The 15,304-nt window shown below is 61.3% G+C and overlaps 1 protein-coding gene across 3 annotated transcripts in view; it reads right to left on the bottom strand.

Moving 5' to 3' along the window:
* Positions 1–15,304, bottom strand: part of Myh11 (myosin, heavy chain 11, smooth muscle) — a 46,122-nt gene that overhangs the window by 11,558 nt on the left and 19,260 nt on the right. For all 3 annotated transcript variants that reach the window (XM_013011573.1, XM_013011572.1, XM_013011571.1), the window contains 20 exons: positions 14,915–15,058; positions 13,904–13,999; positions 11,709–11,827; positions 10,840–10,992; positions 9,896–10,069; positions 9,393–9,566; positions 8,539–8,653; positions 7,952–8,145; positions 7,027–7,148; positions 6,870–6,939; positions 6,554–6,714; positions 5,859–5,967; positions 4,816–4,947; positions 4,507–4,713; positions 3,978–4,115; positions 3,426–3,549; positions 3,055–3,226; positions 1,723–1,935; positions 1,478–1,622; positions 461–667 (listed from right to left, as the gene is read on the bottom strand). In XM_013011573.1, coding sequence (XP_012867027.1) covers positions 461–667; positions 1,478–1,622; positions 1,723–1,935; positions 3,055–3,226; positions 3,426–3,549; positions 3,978–4,115; positions 4,507–4,713; positions 4,816–4,947; positions 5,859–5,967; positions 6,554–6,714; positions 6,870–6,939; positions 7,027–7,148; positions 7,952–8,145; positions 8,539–8,653; positions 9,393–9,566; positions 9,896–10,069; positions 10,840–10,992; positions 11,709–11,827; positions 13,904–13,999; positions 14,915–15,058 — 2,969 coding nt within the window. The remainder of the gene's footprint in view (positions 1–460; positions 668–1,477; positions 1,623–1,722; positions 1,936–3,054; positions 3,227–3,425; positions 3,550–3,977; positions 4,116–4,506; positions 4,714–4,815; positions 4,948–5,858; positions 5,968–6,553; positions 6,715–6,869; positions 6,940–7,026; positions 7,149–7,951; positions 8,146–8,538; positions 8,654–9,392; positions 9,567–9,895; positions 10,070–10,839; positions 10,993–11,708; positions 11,828–13,903; positions 14,000–14,914; positions 15,059–15,304) is intronic.

Genomic DNA, 15,304 nt, shown 5'->3' with positions numbered 1-15,304 from the left:
TTCCTTCCTTCCTTCCTTCCTTCCTTCCTTCCTTCCTTCCTTCCTTCCTTCCTTCCCGGCCCTGCACTCCCACTACACACATGCCAAGCACGGGGTGGAAGGCTGAGAACATCAGGCCAGGCCGGTGGAACCCCAGTAGGACAGACCTCAGCGTGAAGCCCTCCGCTGGCTTCCCATCACCCGATCATGGGGCTCAAAGGCCGTTCCTTATGCAGCCATGGTGCCCCCCCCGTATGTTTTCCCTCGCAACCCGCTCCTTCGTCCCCAGCAGCCGTCTCTGACCACTGCGCCTGCGCACAGGCTCCCCAGTCCCACGGACAGGACACGCCTTCCCCTTCCAGAGTAACGGCATGTTAGGTGATGCGTTAGGCAGGCATCGCCCGCCTGGCCGGCGTCCGAAGGCCGGGACAGCGCGTGGCAGGCGGGACGGGAGGGGCGGCCGCCGCTAGGGGGCGCTCACCTGCAGCTTGTGGGCCTTGTCGCTGAGCTCGGCGCGGGCGCGCTCCCCGTCACTGCACTTGGACTGCAGCTCCTGCAGCTGCACCTCCAGCTTCTTGCGCTTATGCTCCACCTCCTGTTTGGCCTGGCCCAGGACCCGCAGCTCCCCGGCCAGGTCCGCGTTCTCCTTCTCCAGCGTCTGCTTGCTCTTGTCCAGATTCGCCTTGGCCTGGGGCAGCACGTGGGGGGGGGGGGGAGGTTGGCTGCCTTCCTTCCCTTCCCCCCTCTGCTCCTCCCTCCTCCCTAGGGCTGTGCTGCCCGGCTCTGCAGCTGGGACACACACACCCATCCACCCAGACAACACTTCTGGGGTGCTGTTCTCCAAATGCACGGGCTGACAAACTGCCACCCCATCTCCTCGGGTCCAAACCAAGCCAGGCACCAGCGGTCAGGTCCCTGGGCATGGTGGGGCACCCCTGGAATCCCAGCTACCCGCCAGGCAGAGATGGGATGATGACAGTCAGAGGCCAGCCTGGAGACCCCATCACAAGTCCCAACTACAAATCGGGGCTATGGCTCAAGTGGGGGCTATTTCCACAGAGAGGGGGGGGTGTCCCAGACCCCCAAAAGGGACCCCAGGCCGCACTGTGGGGACGTGGGAGCCACCGCGCCAAGGCCAGGCCAGGACTGTGATCCTCCTATTTGCCCTTTGCCAGTCGCCGGGATGGCAGAGGCACGTACCACTACCCCTAGCTTTTTACTAGCGGAGATGAAGTCTTGGCTACTTTTTTTGCCCAGGCTTTCCATGAACTCTAGGAGGCTCCTGATCACCACGACCCAAGTGTCTGGGACTATAGGCAGGTGCTACTGTACCCAACTTTATCTTCAGTGCACCTGACTGATGCATCACATGGAAGCAGGTGTGGAATTTTCCACATGTGCACGCCAAGTTTGGGGTGTGACAGCACATCGGGCTTGGGTGCATTCTCGAAGGGGTGGCCCCAGACCCCTCCAGGTAGGGCACTCGCCCACCACATACCCTCTTGAACTGCTCCAGCTGCTCGGTGAGCTCCTCCACCGCCTGCGTGTGCTTCTGCCTCATCTCCTGCACCTGTGCCTCGTGGGACCGCGTCTCCTCGTCCAGAGCCTTCTTCAACACCGTCACCTCCTGCTCCCGCTTGGCCCTTGATGACAAGAAACCAGGGGCTGACACTGGATCCAGAGCCGAGCGCCTCTTCCCCCATCCAGCCACAGCCATTGTGGGGGCTCGCGCCGGACCCACACCTGAGTTCCTGCTGGGTGGCTGTGCTGTCCAGCGTGTCCTCCAGCTCCGTCTTGAGGGCCTCCAGCTCCTCGCCCAGGTCTCGCTTCTGCTTCTCGGCCTTGTTCCGCGCCGCACGCTCCGAGTCCAGGTCCTCCTGCAGGTCTGAGATGTGGCCCTCCAGCTCCCGGATCTTCTTCAGAGCGTTGTTCTTCTGCGCAATTTCGTCGTCCAGCCTGCCGGGAAGGGGGGGTGGGGAACAGGGCTAAGACCCAAGGGGTAGGGGCAACATCTCATACACATCTCCAGGACGTGGGGGGGGGGAGGGACAGCTTCATGTGGAACAAAAGGGCCAAGAGTGGTAAGAGCAGGTCGCAGTGGGAGTGGTTGTGCATGCCTGTAATCCCAGCACTCGGGAGGCTGAGGCAGGAGGATCTTCCATGCCAGCCTGAACTATACAGTGATATCCTTTCTCAAAAGAAAAAGAAAAAAAAAAAAGCCAGGCACCAGTGGCTCACGCCTGTCATCCTAGCTACTCAGGAGGCTGAGATCTGAGGATCACGGGTCAAAGCCAGCCCAGGCAGGAAAGTCCTTGAGATTCTTCAGTGAACCACCAGAAAGAGGCGCTGTGGCTTAAGTGGTAGAGTGCTCGCCTTGAGCTGAAGGCCCAGGCCCAGAGTTTGGTGGCTTGTTCCCATAATCCTAACTACCCGAGGCTGAGATCTGAGAATCACAGTTCAAAGCCAGCCCAGGAAGAAAAGTCCACGAGGCTCTTATCTCCAATTAACCAGAAAAAACAAAGCCAGAAGTGGAGCTGTGGCTCAAGAGCAAAAACACTAAAGGATAATGCCCAGTACTGGCACATGTATGCCATGCAAACACACACACACACACACACACACACACACACACACACACTTTCTTTCCCTCATATATGTTTTTGGCAGGGCTGAGGATTGAATCCAGGGCCCTGTGTGCGCCCAGCGAACCACGCCCCGGCCCCTCGTGATGCTTCGTTACTAAGATAGTGCTCTGGGCTTCCTCCCTTCTCTCTAGAGGCCACACCCCGGCCTTCCACGCCAGGCCCTTTGGGGGGGAGCGTGGCACCCTGTCCAGAGGGCAGTGACTGAATGGTGGAATGGCCAAAGGCAGAGGCCTGAGCCCTCCTCACACGGGCATGAACGGGGCCAGGTGGGCACTGAGCCGGGGAGTGGACAGCAGCAAGACAGAAAGAGCAAGACTGGGCGGTGGACAGGCCCAGGCCCCATCAACGGTGGGAGCCAGCGATGGTGGGGTGGGAGGGTGGGAGGGTGGGGTGGGGTTGCAGCTCTGCCCGAGGCACCCCCGCGGCGTACCTGGCCAGCGCGGCCTGCAGCTCCTCCTCCTTCTTGGCCAGCTGCGCCCTGAGCTCTGCGATCTGCGCCTGCAGCTCCGCGATCTGCTCGTGGAAGTCACTGGCGTCTCCCTCCAGCTTCCGCTTCAGCTTCTCCAGCTCCTGCCGGCTCTTCTCCTCCTTCTTCAGCCGCACTGCAACACGGCCGGCGGGCCCGTCAGGACGCGGGCGGGCAGGGGGGGGCGGGGGGGCACCCTCTGGCCTGGCCCCAGTGCCTGACCCACCCTGATCCACAGACCCCACCCGACTCCGCTGGCCCTGTGGCCTCCACCCCGGATCCTCTACTTCTCAGCCTCCTGGGTGCCTGGGACTGCCTGCGGAGCCCCGGCTCACCCTCCAGTTCCGAGATCATGGACTCGTGCTTGTTCTTCAGTTTCGTGAGGTTCTTGGCCTTCTCTTCCTCCTCCGCGAGGTTGGTAGTCAAGTCGCTGATCCTTTCTTCCAGAAGCTTCCGCTCCTGTGTTTATGGGGAGTGGAGAGGGGGACAGGAAGCAGCGGTGTTGGCGTTTTCTAGGCGTCTGAAACGCCAGAGAAGTGTCTTGTCCCGCCGACCGCTTGTCCTCTTGTCCCTCCCGCTCCCTCCGCTCAAGGGACGGTCTTTCCAGTGCTACCCCACGCCAGCGTGTCTCTGCCCCGGGGCCTTTGCACAGCGGGCCAGTCAAGATGACTCTGCTCGTATATTCCCATGTCTCTGTTCTTCCTTGGCTGAGATGCCAGCCTCCTCCAGGAAAGCCTCCCTTCGAGGCCTCCCCTCCTCCCCAAGGCCAGTGGGAGATCCCAGCCCGCCCCTCGGTGAGGCCTCTCTGCACACCGCCCTCCCTGGGCGTCACGTGGGGCCCGGCCCAGGGGCGGGGGGGGGGTAGGGATGCCCCACGGGAAGCCCACCTTGGAGAGTTTGTTGTTCTGGTCATCCATGACCAGGATGTCGTCCTCCAGCTTCTTGATCTTGGCCTCGGCCGTGACCTTCTCCAGCTGTAGCTTCTGCCGGGCGGCCTCCTCCTCCTCCAGCTGCTCCTCCAGGTCCTGGGGGGTGGGGCGGAGGGGGGGAGAAACCCCAGGTGAATTCAGATACCCACAAACACCAGGGCCAGGGACCCCAGCCCCCGCCGTCTCCCTCTCAAGGGTCGCTTAGTGGCATTCTCGGTCTCTGTAACGTAGGATAATGGGCGCCGTGGCGGTTCTGGGAGAGGGGGTTCAGCCTTCCACCTGGCCCTGAAGCACCCCAACAGCCTCTCAGCAGGTGTGCACGCCACCCTGAGCCAACGCCACCCGGCTAAGCTTTCCCAAGCTCTCATTAGGGCAGCTAAGTATTATTTCCATTGGGGCTGTTTTGTTACACAGCACTAGCTGACGCACACAGAGCACAGAGCGAGCTGAGGTGACCAGGGCTTGCTCCTTCCCTGGGCGGCCTTACCAGCATCTGCTGCGCCATCTTCTTCCTCTCGGCCTGCAGCTGCTGGCCCCGGTCCTCCTCTTCCTCCAGGCGGGCCTCCATCTCGTGCAGGATCTCCTCCAGCTCCTGCTTCTTGGCCGCCAGCCGCACCCGCATCTCCTCCGCCTCGGCGTACAGCTCCGTCTCCGCCTGCAGCTGCTCCTGAAGTAGGTTCTTCTCCTCGGCCAGCTGCAGGGGGGTGGGTGGGAGAGAGCCGGTGAGAGGCCCCCCTCTTCCGTCTGTGGCCTGGTGTTCGGCCGCCAGCCTGTAGTCCCAGCTGCGCCTGCGCACCTGCGTGTGCTTCTGCTCCAGCTCCTTGAGCTCGCTCTCTGCCTTCTGCTGGCGCTCCTTGGTCTTCTGCAGCTCGTCCTCCTTGGCCTGCATCTCCTCCTCCTGCCGGGTCACCTGCAGCAGCGGCTTCACCTGCACGCGGACGCGGACATGCTCCGCTCACACGCAGCCCCAGTGCCCACGGGATTCACTGGCTCGCAGCCAGAGTGAAGGGTGCGGCCGGCCTCCAAGGGTGAGGGACCAGAGAGGTCGCCAAGTGTCCAGTCGTGTGCACAGGGCAAACCACGACACATGTGCCCAAACAGGAGCAGCACCGAGAGGCTCTCCTGCGGTCATCTGTGCGTGCCGAGCCTGGGCCTACTGCTCACCATTCTCACCTTTTGCTTTTTATGTGTATGGTTGTTTTTTTTTAATTGTTTTGGCCAGTCCTGGGGCTTGAACTCAGGGCCTGGCCACTGTGCCCGAGAGCTCCTTTCACTCAAGGCGCGTGCTCTACCACTGGAGCCACAGCGCCCCTTCAGGCTTTTTGTGTGATTAATTGGAGATAGGAATCTCATGGATTTTCCTGCCCTGGCTGGCTTTGAACCATGATCCACAGATCGCAGCCTCCTGAGTAGCTGGGATTATAGGAGTAAGCCACTGGTGCCGGCATGGTCAGGTGGTTTTCTTAGTATAGATTTTCAGGTGTGGGGTCAAGAAGGTGGACATTTCCACAGAGCGGGCCCCTTCATGGCCTGGGCCTATCTATCTGTGTCTGTGCCTGGCTGGCCCTGGGCAGGCCTCCTGGTCAGCTGGGACATTCACAAAGTGGGCAGCAGGGGGCGCAGTCACAGCTGCATTCCCAGAGTCAGTAGAAGGTGGCTGGGAGAGAAAGGCTGGTCCCCAGGGGAAGGCGTGGAAGGGGCGGGCCGGATGCGGCCACTGAGCCCGCTCGGGGCCTCTGGTAGCCCATCGCCAGTGCAGCCGCGGGGCCAGCAGGGCGGGGGCGCGCGGGGGGGGGGGGCTGGGGCGGGCGGCCTCCGGGGAGAGGGGTGAGCGCCCACCTTGGTGAAGAGCCTCCACCACTGCCAGTTGCGCAGCTTGAGGTAGGCCGCACAGTTCCGCTGGATCACCCGCATGGCCGTCAGCTGCTGCTGCCGCTTGGTGAAGGCCCTGCGGGGCGGGAGGCGGCCTCCAGGGACGGGCCTCCCCTGGGCCTCACTGTCCCCCTCCCCCCCCCCGGCCATGTGGGACCTCCCTACACACCCCTCCCACCCGGCGCTCTCTTGAGCATCGGCACGAGCTTCACTGCCTTTCTCGATGCTCCAGGGGGACCCCAGACTCACGGCCAGACCAGCACCCCCAGGAAACCAACCCAGCCTGCCTCTGCCCTATAGGAGTCCCTTCCTGACACATCCACTCTCCTCTTGGTTGTCTTTAAGAAATCTCCAACCAAGCCAGCACTCGGCCACGCAAGGGCGACTGGGTGGGAGGAAGCATAGCATGGTATCGGCTGCCATCTCTCTTGGCCATGGCCGCCATCTTGGCCATGGCCGCCATCTTGGCGGCTGCCATCTTGGCGGCTGCCATCTTGGCCACATCAAGGATAGAAGGGCCCCAGTGATGCTGGAGGTGGGAAGCGGGCCAGGGGAAGGGCTGAGTCGTGGAAGCCAGCAAGCAGAGTCCACCGTGAGAACCCAGAGCTCCCCAGATCCACCCCTGACCATCCCGGGGGGGGGGGGAAGGCGGCCATCTTTACTTTCTGGCCAGGTAGCCCCGACACATGGCCTGGAAGGCCATGATGACGTCGGTGATCTTCAGGTCCCGCTCCTCCTCCAGGTGGGCCAGGACGCCGGTGCGGAAGAAGATCTTGCTCTGCCCGATCCTGTACAGGTTGGGGTCGAGCTCCAGGGCTTTGATCTGCGGGGAGGGAGGGCAGGCGGGCGGGTGGGAGGAGAGCTCCCGTGTCTGTCCAGCTGGGCCCTGCGGTGGCTAGTGAGGCGTCTCCCACCCCGGAGGGCAGTGAGGGCTGGGGCTGGACGGCCGGGGGGCGGGGAGGCCAGGACCGGGCTTACCATGAGAATGCAGGCCTGTTTCCCATCCATGAAGCCTTTGGGGATGGCGTTGGCTGCCAGGATCTCATAGCTTGGAATAGAGGACAGCAGTCACCCCAGCGCCCCAGCGGTGCCCAGCCCCGGCCCTCGGCGCCCAGCCCCGGCCTGGGCCACCTACCGCTGGCGGAACTCCTGGAAGACGATCCTGTTGGGGAAGCCCTGGCGGCAGATGCGAATGCCCTCCAGCACGCCATTGCAGCGCAGCTGCTCCAGCACCAGGAACGCGTCCAGCTTGCCCGACTGCGCCAACAGAGGACGGCCGTGACCACCGCGCCCGGAGCCATCAGCCCCAGCCCCATTCACCGGGCCAGGCCCGGCCCGGCGGGGCCAGGGGGGGCCCCCACACAGGACTCAGCTTGGGGTCTGGTTTCCCATCCCTTTCCGTGGGTCGTGGGGCTTGAACTCAGGGCCTAGGCGCTGTCCCTGAGCTAGCACTCTACCACTTTGAGCCACGGCACCACTTCGGGTTTTTGAGTGGTTCGCTGGAGGTAAGAGTCTCACGGGGACTTCTCTGCCCAGGCTGGTTTCGAGCTGTGATTCTCAGATCTCAGCCTCCTGAGTAGCTAGGAAGGCAGGCATGAGCCACTGCACCGCGGCCCATCCTCCACTTTTTAAAAATTATATATTTGAGACAAAGTCTCACTGCGTAGTCCAGGCTGGCCTCCAACTTTCGATCCTCCTGCTCCAGCCTCCCAAGTCCTGTGATTACAGGTCTGGGCTACCACGCCTGGCTTTCTTTGGCGCTATTTGTCCTTTGCTGTCGACAGACTTGGTACATTAGCATCCCCTGGATAGCACCCAGGGCTGCTGCTTCGCTCTCTCCGCCTTCCCTCCCTGCCCATCATCCATTCTACAGCCCTTCCCTCCCACCTCTCCTCCCCTCCCCCCCTCCGTGGTCGTCATCACCAGAGTCCCCCTCCTTCCGTGGCATCTTTCCACCCACGGCAGCTGAGGCTCTTGGAGTGGGCGGGGGGGGGGCAGGCCCCTCTCCCCTGCTAGCTCCCTCCCCCGAGGGCGCCCCCTGGTGGCCGCGCGGGGCTCACCCGCTTCTCGTGGTTGGGGATGATGCAGCGCACGAAGTTGGGCGTGGTGTTGCGCAGCGTGGTCATCAGCTTGCCCAGCTGCTCCTTGTACAGCTGGCCCACCGTGCGGAACATGCCCTTCTTCGTCTTGGAGGCGCTGGGCAGGGAGCTCTCGGTCATCTTGGCCATCTGGTCCAGGCCCACGATGCGGTCCACTGTGGGCACGGGGAAGAGGCGGTGTTCGCCTCCGGTCTCTGCCCTGACCGGGGACCTGCACCCCTACCCCCGGCCAGAGGACCCAGATAGGAGGGTGGTGGGCGAGGACATAGCCTCCAGGGGACCCCCAAGTTGCCTGCCCCCCCTCTGCTCTCTTCTGCTGACCAATGCCAGCAGGGGACAAGGCTGGGCAGGGCCGGGGGGGATGGGCCGTGAGCAGCCTCATCTTGGAGGTAGCCCGAGATCGCCCGAGCCGCGTTCGCATCATCAGGGCCCAGGAGTGAATCCCGCTCCTGCCGCCCAGGCCTGGAGCCAGATGAGAGTCTCACAGAGCTGCCGGCCCCAGGCTGCTCTGACCACCATCTCCAGATTTCCACCGCCTGCGGACTCACCGTCCTTCCACAGGTCGGCCACAAACTTGTCCGAGGAGGCGTTGAGCAGGGAGGTCACGTTGTCGTTCAGGGGGTCCATGTTCTTCGTCAGCCAGGCGCTCGCGTTGTAGTCCACCTGCCGAGGAGCAGCGCGCAGGTGAGGTGAACGCAGCCCGAGTCCTCCCATCTCCCTCCCGGGGCTTCTGAGCTGGCCCAGGAAGTGACATCGTGGCTGCCAGGTTGGGCCGACCCATACACCAAGAAAGACTGGCCCTGCACACAGTAGGACAGCAGCAAGTACAGCTCAGGAAGGGGGCTGGATTATGGGATGTTGGTTGTTAGGGCAATGGCTAGGCCTACCTAGGAGCCCTAAGCCAAGGTTTGCACACGGGCAGCCACGACGTGACAATGAGGGTGAGGACAGCAACGGGGCTGCGTCTCCCACAGGCCCCCTCGCTGGAGCCTGCCGGCAATGGCAGAGTTTTGGGGGTTTTGGCCAGTCCTAGTGCTTGAACTCAGGGCCTGAGCACTGTCCCTGAACTTTTGCTCAAGGCTAGCACTCAACCACTTGAGCCACAGCACCACTTCCGGCTTTTTCTGTGTTTGTGGTGCTGAGGAATCGAACCCAGGGCTTCATGCATGCTAGGCGAGCGCTCTACCACTGAGCCACATCCCTAACCCCGGATTTTTGTTAAACCCCAGGGCTGGTCCGCCAGTCTGGCAGCCACAATGAGACCTAAAGAGAAGTTACACGCGTGGAGGCCATATTTGGGATAGGGTTGGGATCTGATTTGCTACATGGCTAGGGGGGCTGTGTGGGGTCTGCCTGGGCCCCTCACCCCAGGAGGGAGCGAGCCCCGGCCCCGCCCTCACACCTTCCCCGCGTAGTGGATGATGGAGAATTCCGTCTTGTCCTTGAGTTGTTTGGGCTTCTGGAACTTGGGGTGGTTGCCCTGCTCGGAACACAGCTTCTCCACGAAGGACTTGTCTGTGGCTTTGGGGAACCAGCACTCCTCATCCAGCAGGGCCAGCACGCCCGGAGGGTTGTTCTGAGGACGGACACCGAGGTGGGCGGGGCCAGTTAGGTGTGGGGTTGCCCCAGCTCGCCAGGGAGAGCAAGGCACCCCCCCACCCCACCCCTAACCCCCCCATCCATGTCTATAGGCGCCCAGCTCTCAGGATGGATTTCAGCCTCCTCCTCCCAATCCATCCAACAATTACCCCCTGGCCAATAGGAGGCCAGCACCGTAAAAGACATGTCCTCTATCGCCCCCTGCTGTCCGGGTCTCACAGAGCATCCTTACCTCCCGGGGCCTTTACTAGCATGCCCCAGAGCAAAGCATGGCCTGAGGCCTAGGGGAGCGGGCGGGCCCCTCACCGGGCGCTCGATGAGCTCGATGCAGGGCTGCAGGTCCAGGCCGAAGTCGATGAAGTTCCACTCGATGCCCTCGCGCTGGTACTCCTCCTGCTCCAGGATGAACATGGTGTGGTTGAACAGCTGCTGCAGCTTCTCGTTGGTGTAGTTGATGCACAGCTGCTCGAAGGAGTTCACCTGCGCGTGGGGGGGAGGGCGGTGACGTCAGAGGGCGGCGCCCCTCCCCCGCCCCCTCGAGAGACCTCGTCCCTGCCACTCAGCACCCACAGAGACCCTGGGGTTAGCACAGGCGACAACCTGTGCCGCGTGGTTTGAGGAGGCTTATCACTCCTCCCTGCGACATTCATCTACGGCCGCCACAGAGGCATGGACTCATCACCTTACAGCTGGGGAAACTGAGGCTCAGACTGTCTGTAGCAGATGTCTCCTGTGTATCTTTAAACCTTAAAAGATACCTCTCTCTCTTTCTCTATCTCTCCCTCCCATCCTCCCCCTCCCCCTTCCTCTGAACTGCCTCCAGCAACGATGTCCACACCATGTGAAATCCTTCACTGGGTCTGAAAACAGTGCCTGGCTGGAGGGCAATCATTGGAACTCAGAAATTGGAAATGGGATGTCTTCCTCTCTGCTCTAGTTGCTGAGAGAAGATTGCATGGAGCTGTGGCAGCCATCTTGCCACCATGAGGAGGGAACCTGCTGGAGAATGGAAGCCAGGATGGCAGGCAGGCAGGCCCTGCCTAGCGGATGCAGCTGTACTCCGGTTACTCCACTGTACAAACCAGCAAACCCCCCTTGGCTTTCTGTCTCGTATAGCCCCAAGCTTCTGTCTTCACTAAACAGCTATATCTCCTCCAGTGGCCTTCCTCTCCAAAATAATCATTTCTTCATGGGAAAGTCGCGGCCCCCGGGGACTGAGACATGGCTGCCACAGTCCCACCACACTGTACCTCGAAGATCTCAAATCCAGCAATGTCCAGGATCCCCAGGAAGGACGCCCCCTGCCGATGGGTCTTGTCCAGGGCTTTGTTCACGCGGGTGAGTATCCAGCGGAAAAGCCGCTCGTAGGTGGCCTTGGCCAAGGCCTCGATGGCGAAGTCGGCCTGCAGGGGGCGCAGGGGGACACGCTATCACCCGAGGCCTGCACTTCCCCAACACCAGGGCTGGGGGCGCAGACTTGTGAGTCCCCCACTGCCTTTTATCAGCCCTTTAAAGCAGGAAAAGGAAGGGGCCGTGATCCAGTGGGCAGGAAGCCTGCGGGAAGAGTGGGAGACCTTCCGGGGACACGCAGAGACACCCGAGCATTTCCACAGCAAGGCTCCTGCCTTCAGTTAGGAGGTCAGAGGTCATGAGTAAGCGACGCTGCCGTTCTCATTTACCACCAAATCCTCAGAATCTGACATGGGACTCTGAATAGTCTACTGTCGGGTGGAGATGGATGAATGGATAGGTAGGAAGGTGGATGGATGGATAATGGAGAGATGTGTGGGTGATGGAAGGATGAATGGATGGACAGATGATGAGTGGATGGATGGATGGAAGGATGGATGGGTAGGTGGATGGATGGGAGGATGGGTGGGTAGGTGGATGGATGGATGGGTAGGCAGATGGTTGGATGGATGGAAGGATGGGTGGGTAGGTGGATGGATGGGAGGATGGGTGGGTAGGTGGATGGATGGATGGGTAGGCAGATGGTTGGATGGATGGTTGGATGGATGGATGGATGGGTAGTAGATGGTTGGTTGGATGGATGGGTAGGTGGATGGATGGGCAGATGGATGGGTAGTAGATGGATGAGAAGAGCCAGTGCTGGTTATACCTGCTCTTTCGTCTGAGCTTTCTGCACCACATCCCGTCCAACTTTGATGCGTGGGGTCAGGATGGCTCTGGTGAAGTCGGTCACATTAATCCCGGCGAGGTGGCACACTTTCTGTGCAGCTGGATGAGAGCGCGCGAGAGCTCTGTGAGCGTCAGGGGAGAGCGCCCCCCCGCGGCCCTCCACGGTCGGTGCGTGCAGGCTTGCTCTCGCAGAAGCAGAGCCCAGTGGCCGGCTGTATGGTCCCCCTTCCTGGTGCTAAGAGTCAGTGCTGGGGTCCGCTGGGGGGATTCCCGAGGGGGCTTAGGGTCCCTCCCCCTTCCCATCTGTCCCCCCCCCCGGTGCTGACTGTCCCCAGGGGGAGGGGGACAGAGGCCCCTGTCTGGGGACACTGCTGCTGTCACGCTGATGGAGAGATGGCAGCAGCGCCAGCTGGTGAAGGACAGCTCCCCCCAGAGTGTCTCTGCACTTTGCATGTGCCAGCAGCCCAGGGGGAGCAGCACCCAAGAGCCCCACAGCCCCCCGGGGGAGAGGGCAGCGGGGTGTTCACCTGCACGGCCTTACTAACCGCCCAAGACCAAGAAAGAAAGCGCAGCCACAAGCGCCAGCTCTGGAGCCTGTGTGTTGGGCAGCTCACAGCGCCACGCACACCTCCGCAGGAGGAACTTGCTCCCCGGGCCCCGTGGCGCACCCCTGCCACCCCAGCTACTCGGGGGGGGTGGACCGGGAGGGTCCGGTTCTGTGCTAGCCCAGGCAACACGCTGGTGAGACCCCCATCTCAACCACAGTGGCGTGGCCGCGTCACCCTCGCTGGGTGGGTGCGGCGTGCACAGGCTGACACGGGCGGAAAGCCAGACACTATTCCCAAAAATGAGGAAAGCGAACGGCTGGGGGGCGTGGCTCGGGGCGGAGCACCTGCCTGCCAGGCACAAGCCTCTGACTTCAAACCTCAGTCACACACACACACACACACACATGCACGCACGCACGCACATGCACACACACACACACACACACACTCACGTCCTGTGACCTCAGCATAGAAATGAGTGCTTCATTACAGTCTGTTCAGCACAGGGAGACAGTAAACAGATTTCCTCCATCCATTACATGGCATCTTTTTTTGGGGGGTGGGGAAGGTCGCGGGGGGCGGTTGTGAGCTTGAACTCAGGGCCTGGGGGCTCTGTCCACTTTGAGCCACAGCACCACTTCTAGTTTTCTGGTGGGTCATTGGAGATAAGAGTCTCACAGACTCTTCCTGCCTGGGCTGGCTTTGAACCGCAATCCTCAGATCTCAGCCTCCTGAGTAGCTAGGATGACAGGCGTGAGCCACTGGCGCCTGGCTTATAGTTCTCATTACGGAAGGTCTCTGGCAGCATGTGGAGTTAATATGCAAGAAAGGCTGAGGTGGGGTGAGCCTGGGGTGGGGTGAGCAGCTGTTCAGGCCCCAAGATACAAAGCAGGGCCTCTCCCAGGTGGAAGGGGGGGTTGGGGTGTGGCTGAAAGCAGCCAATCCATCCCCAAACCCCAAACCCTGCCTGTTTATTCACAGGTAGCACGCTCACATTTAGGGGGACAAAAATCCAAGTCCAGTTAAATGTGAATCTTGAATAAACTGAGAACACTTTTTTGTTTGTTGTAAAGGCCGGGCGCCAGTAGCTCCCACCCGTCATCCTAGCCATGCAGGAGGCTAAGATCTGAGGATGGCAGTTCAAGGCCAGCCCAGGCAGGAAAGTCTGTGAGACTCTGATCTCCAATTTATTACCAGAGAGGCCAGAAGTGGAGCTGTGGCTCAGAGTGGCAGAGCACCAGCCTGGAGCACAGCTCAGGGACAGTGCCCAGGCCCTGCGTTCAAGCTCCAGAATTGGCATGCGCATGCACAGACACATAGAAAAGCAAAACATCGACTCAAAACTTCACTGGGAAAAGTTTGCAAAGAGAGCGAGAGGCAGTAAGGACAGTGTCCGGCCGCTGACCAAGCCCCCGTGCCCGCTACCTCCTCCCAGAAACGCAGTCCAGCCCCTTCATTCATCCCCAGGACACGGGTTCCGGGCAGCCCGATGCTGCCGCTGGCCCAGGACTGTATATGGGGCCAGCAGCGTGTGCGTATGTGTGCAAGCTCTTTGCTTGCCACGGACCCCAGCTGGACCAGCCCCCCCCGCCACGTCCCTGTCCCCGAAGCCCCTGGCTCCACCCACCTGTGTTGTCAGGCATGGACGCCTGGTCGGTGTTTCTCTCCTTCTTGAAGACGATGTTGCCCAGCTGCAGGACAGAGGACACCACCTTCAATATGGCTGAGGAGAGAAGGAAAGACGCCGCATCAAGCGGAGCTGCCTGGAACGGGAGGTGTAAATCCGCGGGGCGAGCACCGGCGAGGGACACTCAGTGTTTTCTGGTAGTTGCTGATGACCTTGTGTTACATGGAGTACTATGCCGCCGGGGAGAAGTAAGCCCTAGCCTGCCCACCGAGCACAGCCCACTAGCTGCCGTTACAAATAAAGTTTTATTGACACACCATGACACCCATGCAGTTCCATACCCTCCTGGGCCATCTGCCTGCGACCGGGGCAAAACTGCATGACCACAACCAGCCCCCCGCAGCCCCCCACGTTTAGACCCAGGCTGTGTCTAAGCTCGCTTCCCACTTGGGCCCTGACAGACATGATTCAAGGATTTTAAAGAGCAGAACCTGTCTTCCCACAGGCAAAGTCAGGGGCGTGGGCCTCCTAGAGGCCCGAGACCTAGTCCCTGCTCTACCAACAACTGGCTGTGTGTCCCGGGGTGCCTGTCTGACTGCTCTGTGCCTTTGTCGCCTCGCACGCAAACGGCAGCTACCGAGGGTCTCCTTGCAGTGCTGTTGGATGCCGATAGTGGAACAGCACTTAACCCCTTGCTGTGCCCCCCGGCTTCCTGACTATGGTGGTTTTGGTTATTTCTGAGTGAGGGCCTAGTTAGCCCAGACTAGCCTTGAACTCTCGACCCTCCTGCCAAGTGCTGGGATGACAGGCAGGAGCCAAGGCGCCCGGCCGACTTCTCCAGTTTAAATATCTGCTAAGCATTTCCACGGGGCCCACATTTCTCCCACTCCATGCGAGCACGTGCAGGGGCCGAGCACGCGCAGGGGGGGCGAGCATGCGCAGGGGGGGCGAGCACGCGCAGGGGGGTGGGCCCGCGCGCGGGGGGGGGAGCACGCGCAGGGGAGCGCTCACCCAGCTGCTCCTCCTCGCTGAAACCCATGATGGACATGGCCTCCAGGGTCTCCTGGAACATCTCGTCGTCCTGGGCGGCGGGGATGGGCACGAAGCCGTTGGAGAGGAACGTGTAGTTGCTGAAGCCCTCCAGCAGCAGGTCATCTGGGGGGGGGGGTCAGCACATGGCTCCCTCAGGCCGGGCTGGGGGCCCAGGTCACTGTCACCTCGGTCCCATCCCAGGGTCTGGCTGTTTGTTTTTTGGTCGGTCATGGGTCTTGAACTCTGGGCACTGCCGCTGAGCTCTTCAGCTCAAGGCGAGCGCTCTACCACTTGAGCCACAGCGCCAGTCTGGTTTTCTGAGTGGTTTATTGGAGATAAGAGTCTCACGGACTTTCCTGCCTGGGCTGG

The sequence above is a fragment of the Dipodomys ordii genome, unplaced genomic scaffold, assembly GCF_000151885.1.
Source record: "Dipodomys ordii isolate 6190 unplaced genomic scaffold, Dord_2.0 Scaffold14, whole genome shotgun sequence".
In the NCBI taxonomy this organism is placed as follows: domain Eukaryota; kingdom Metazoa; phylum Chordata; class Mammalia; order Rodentia; family Heteromyidae; genus Dipodomys; species Dipodomys ordii.
This window is presented reverse-complemented; position numbering and strand designations above follow the sequence as displayed.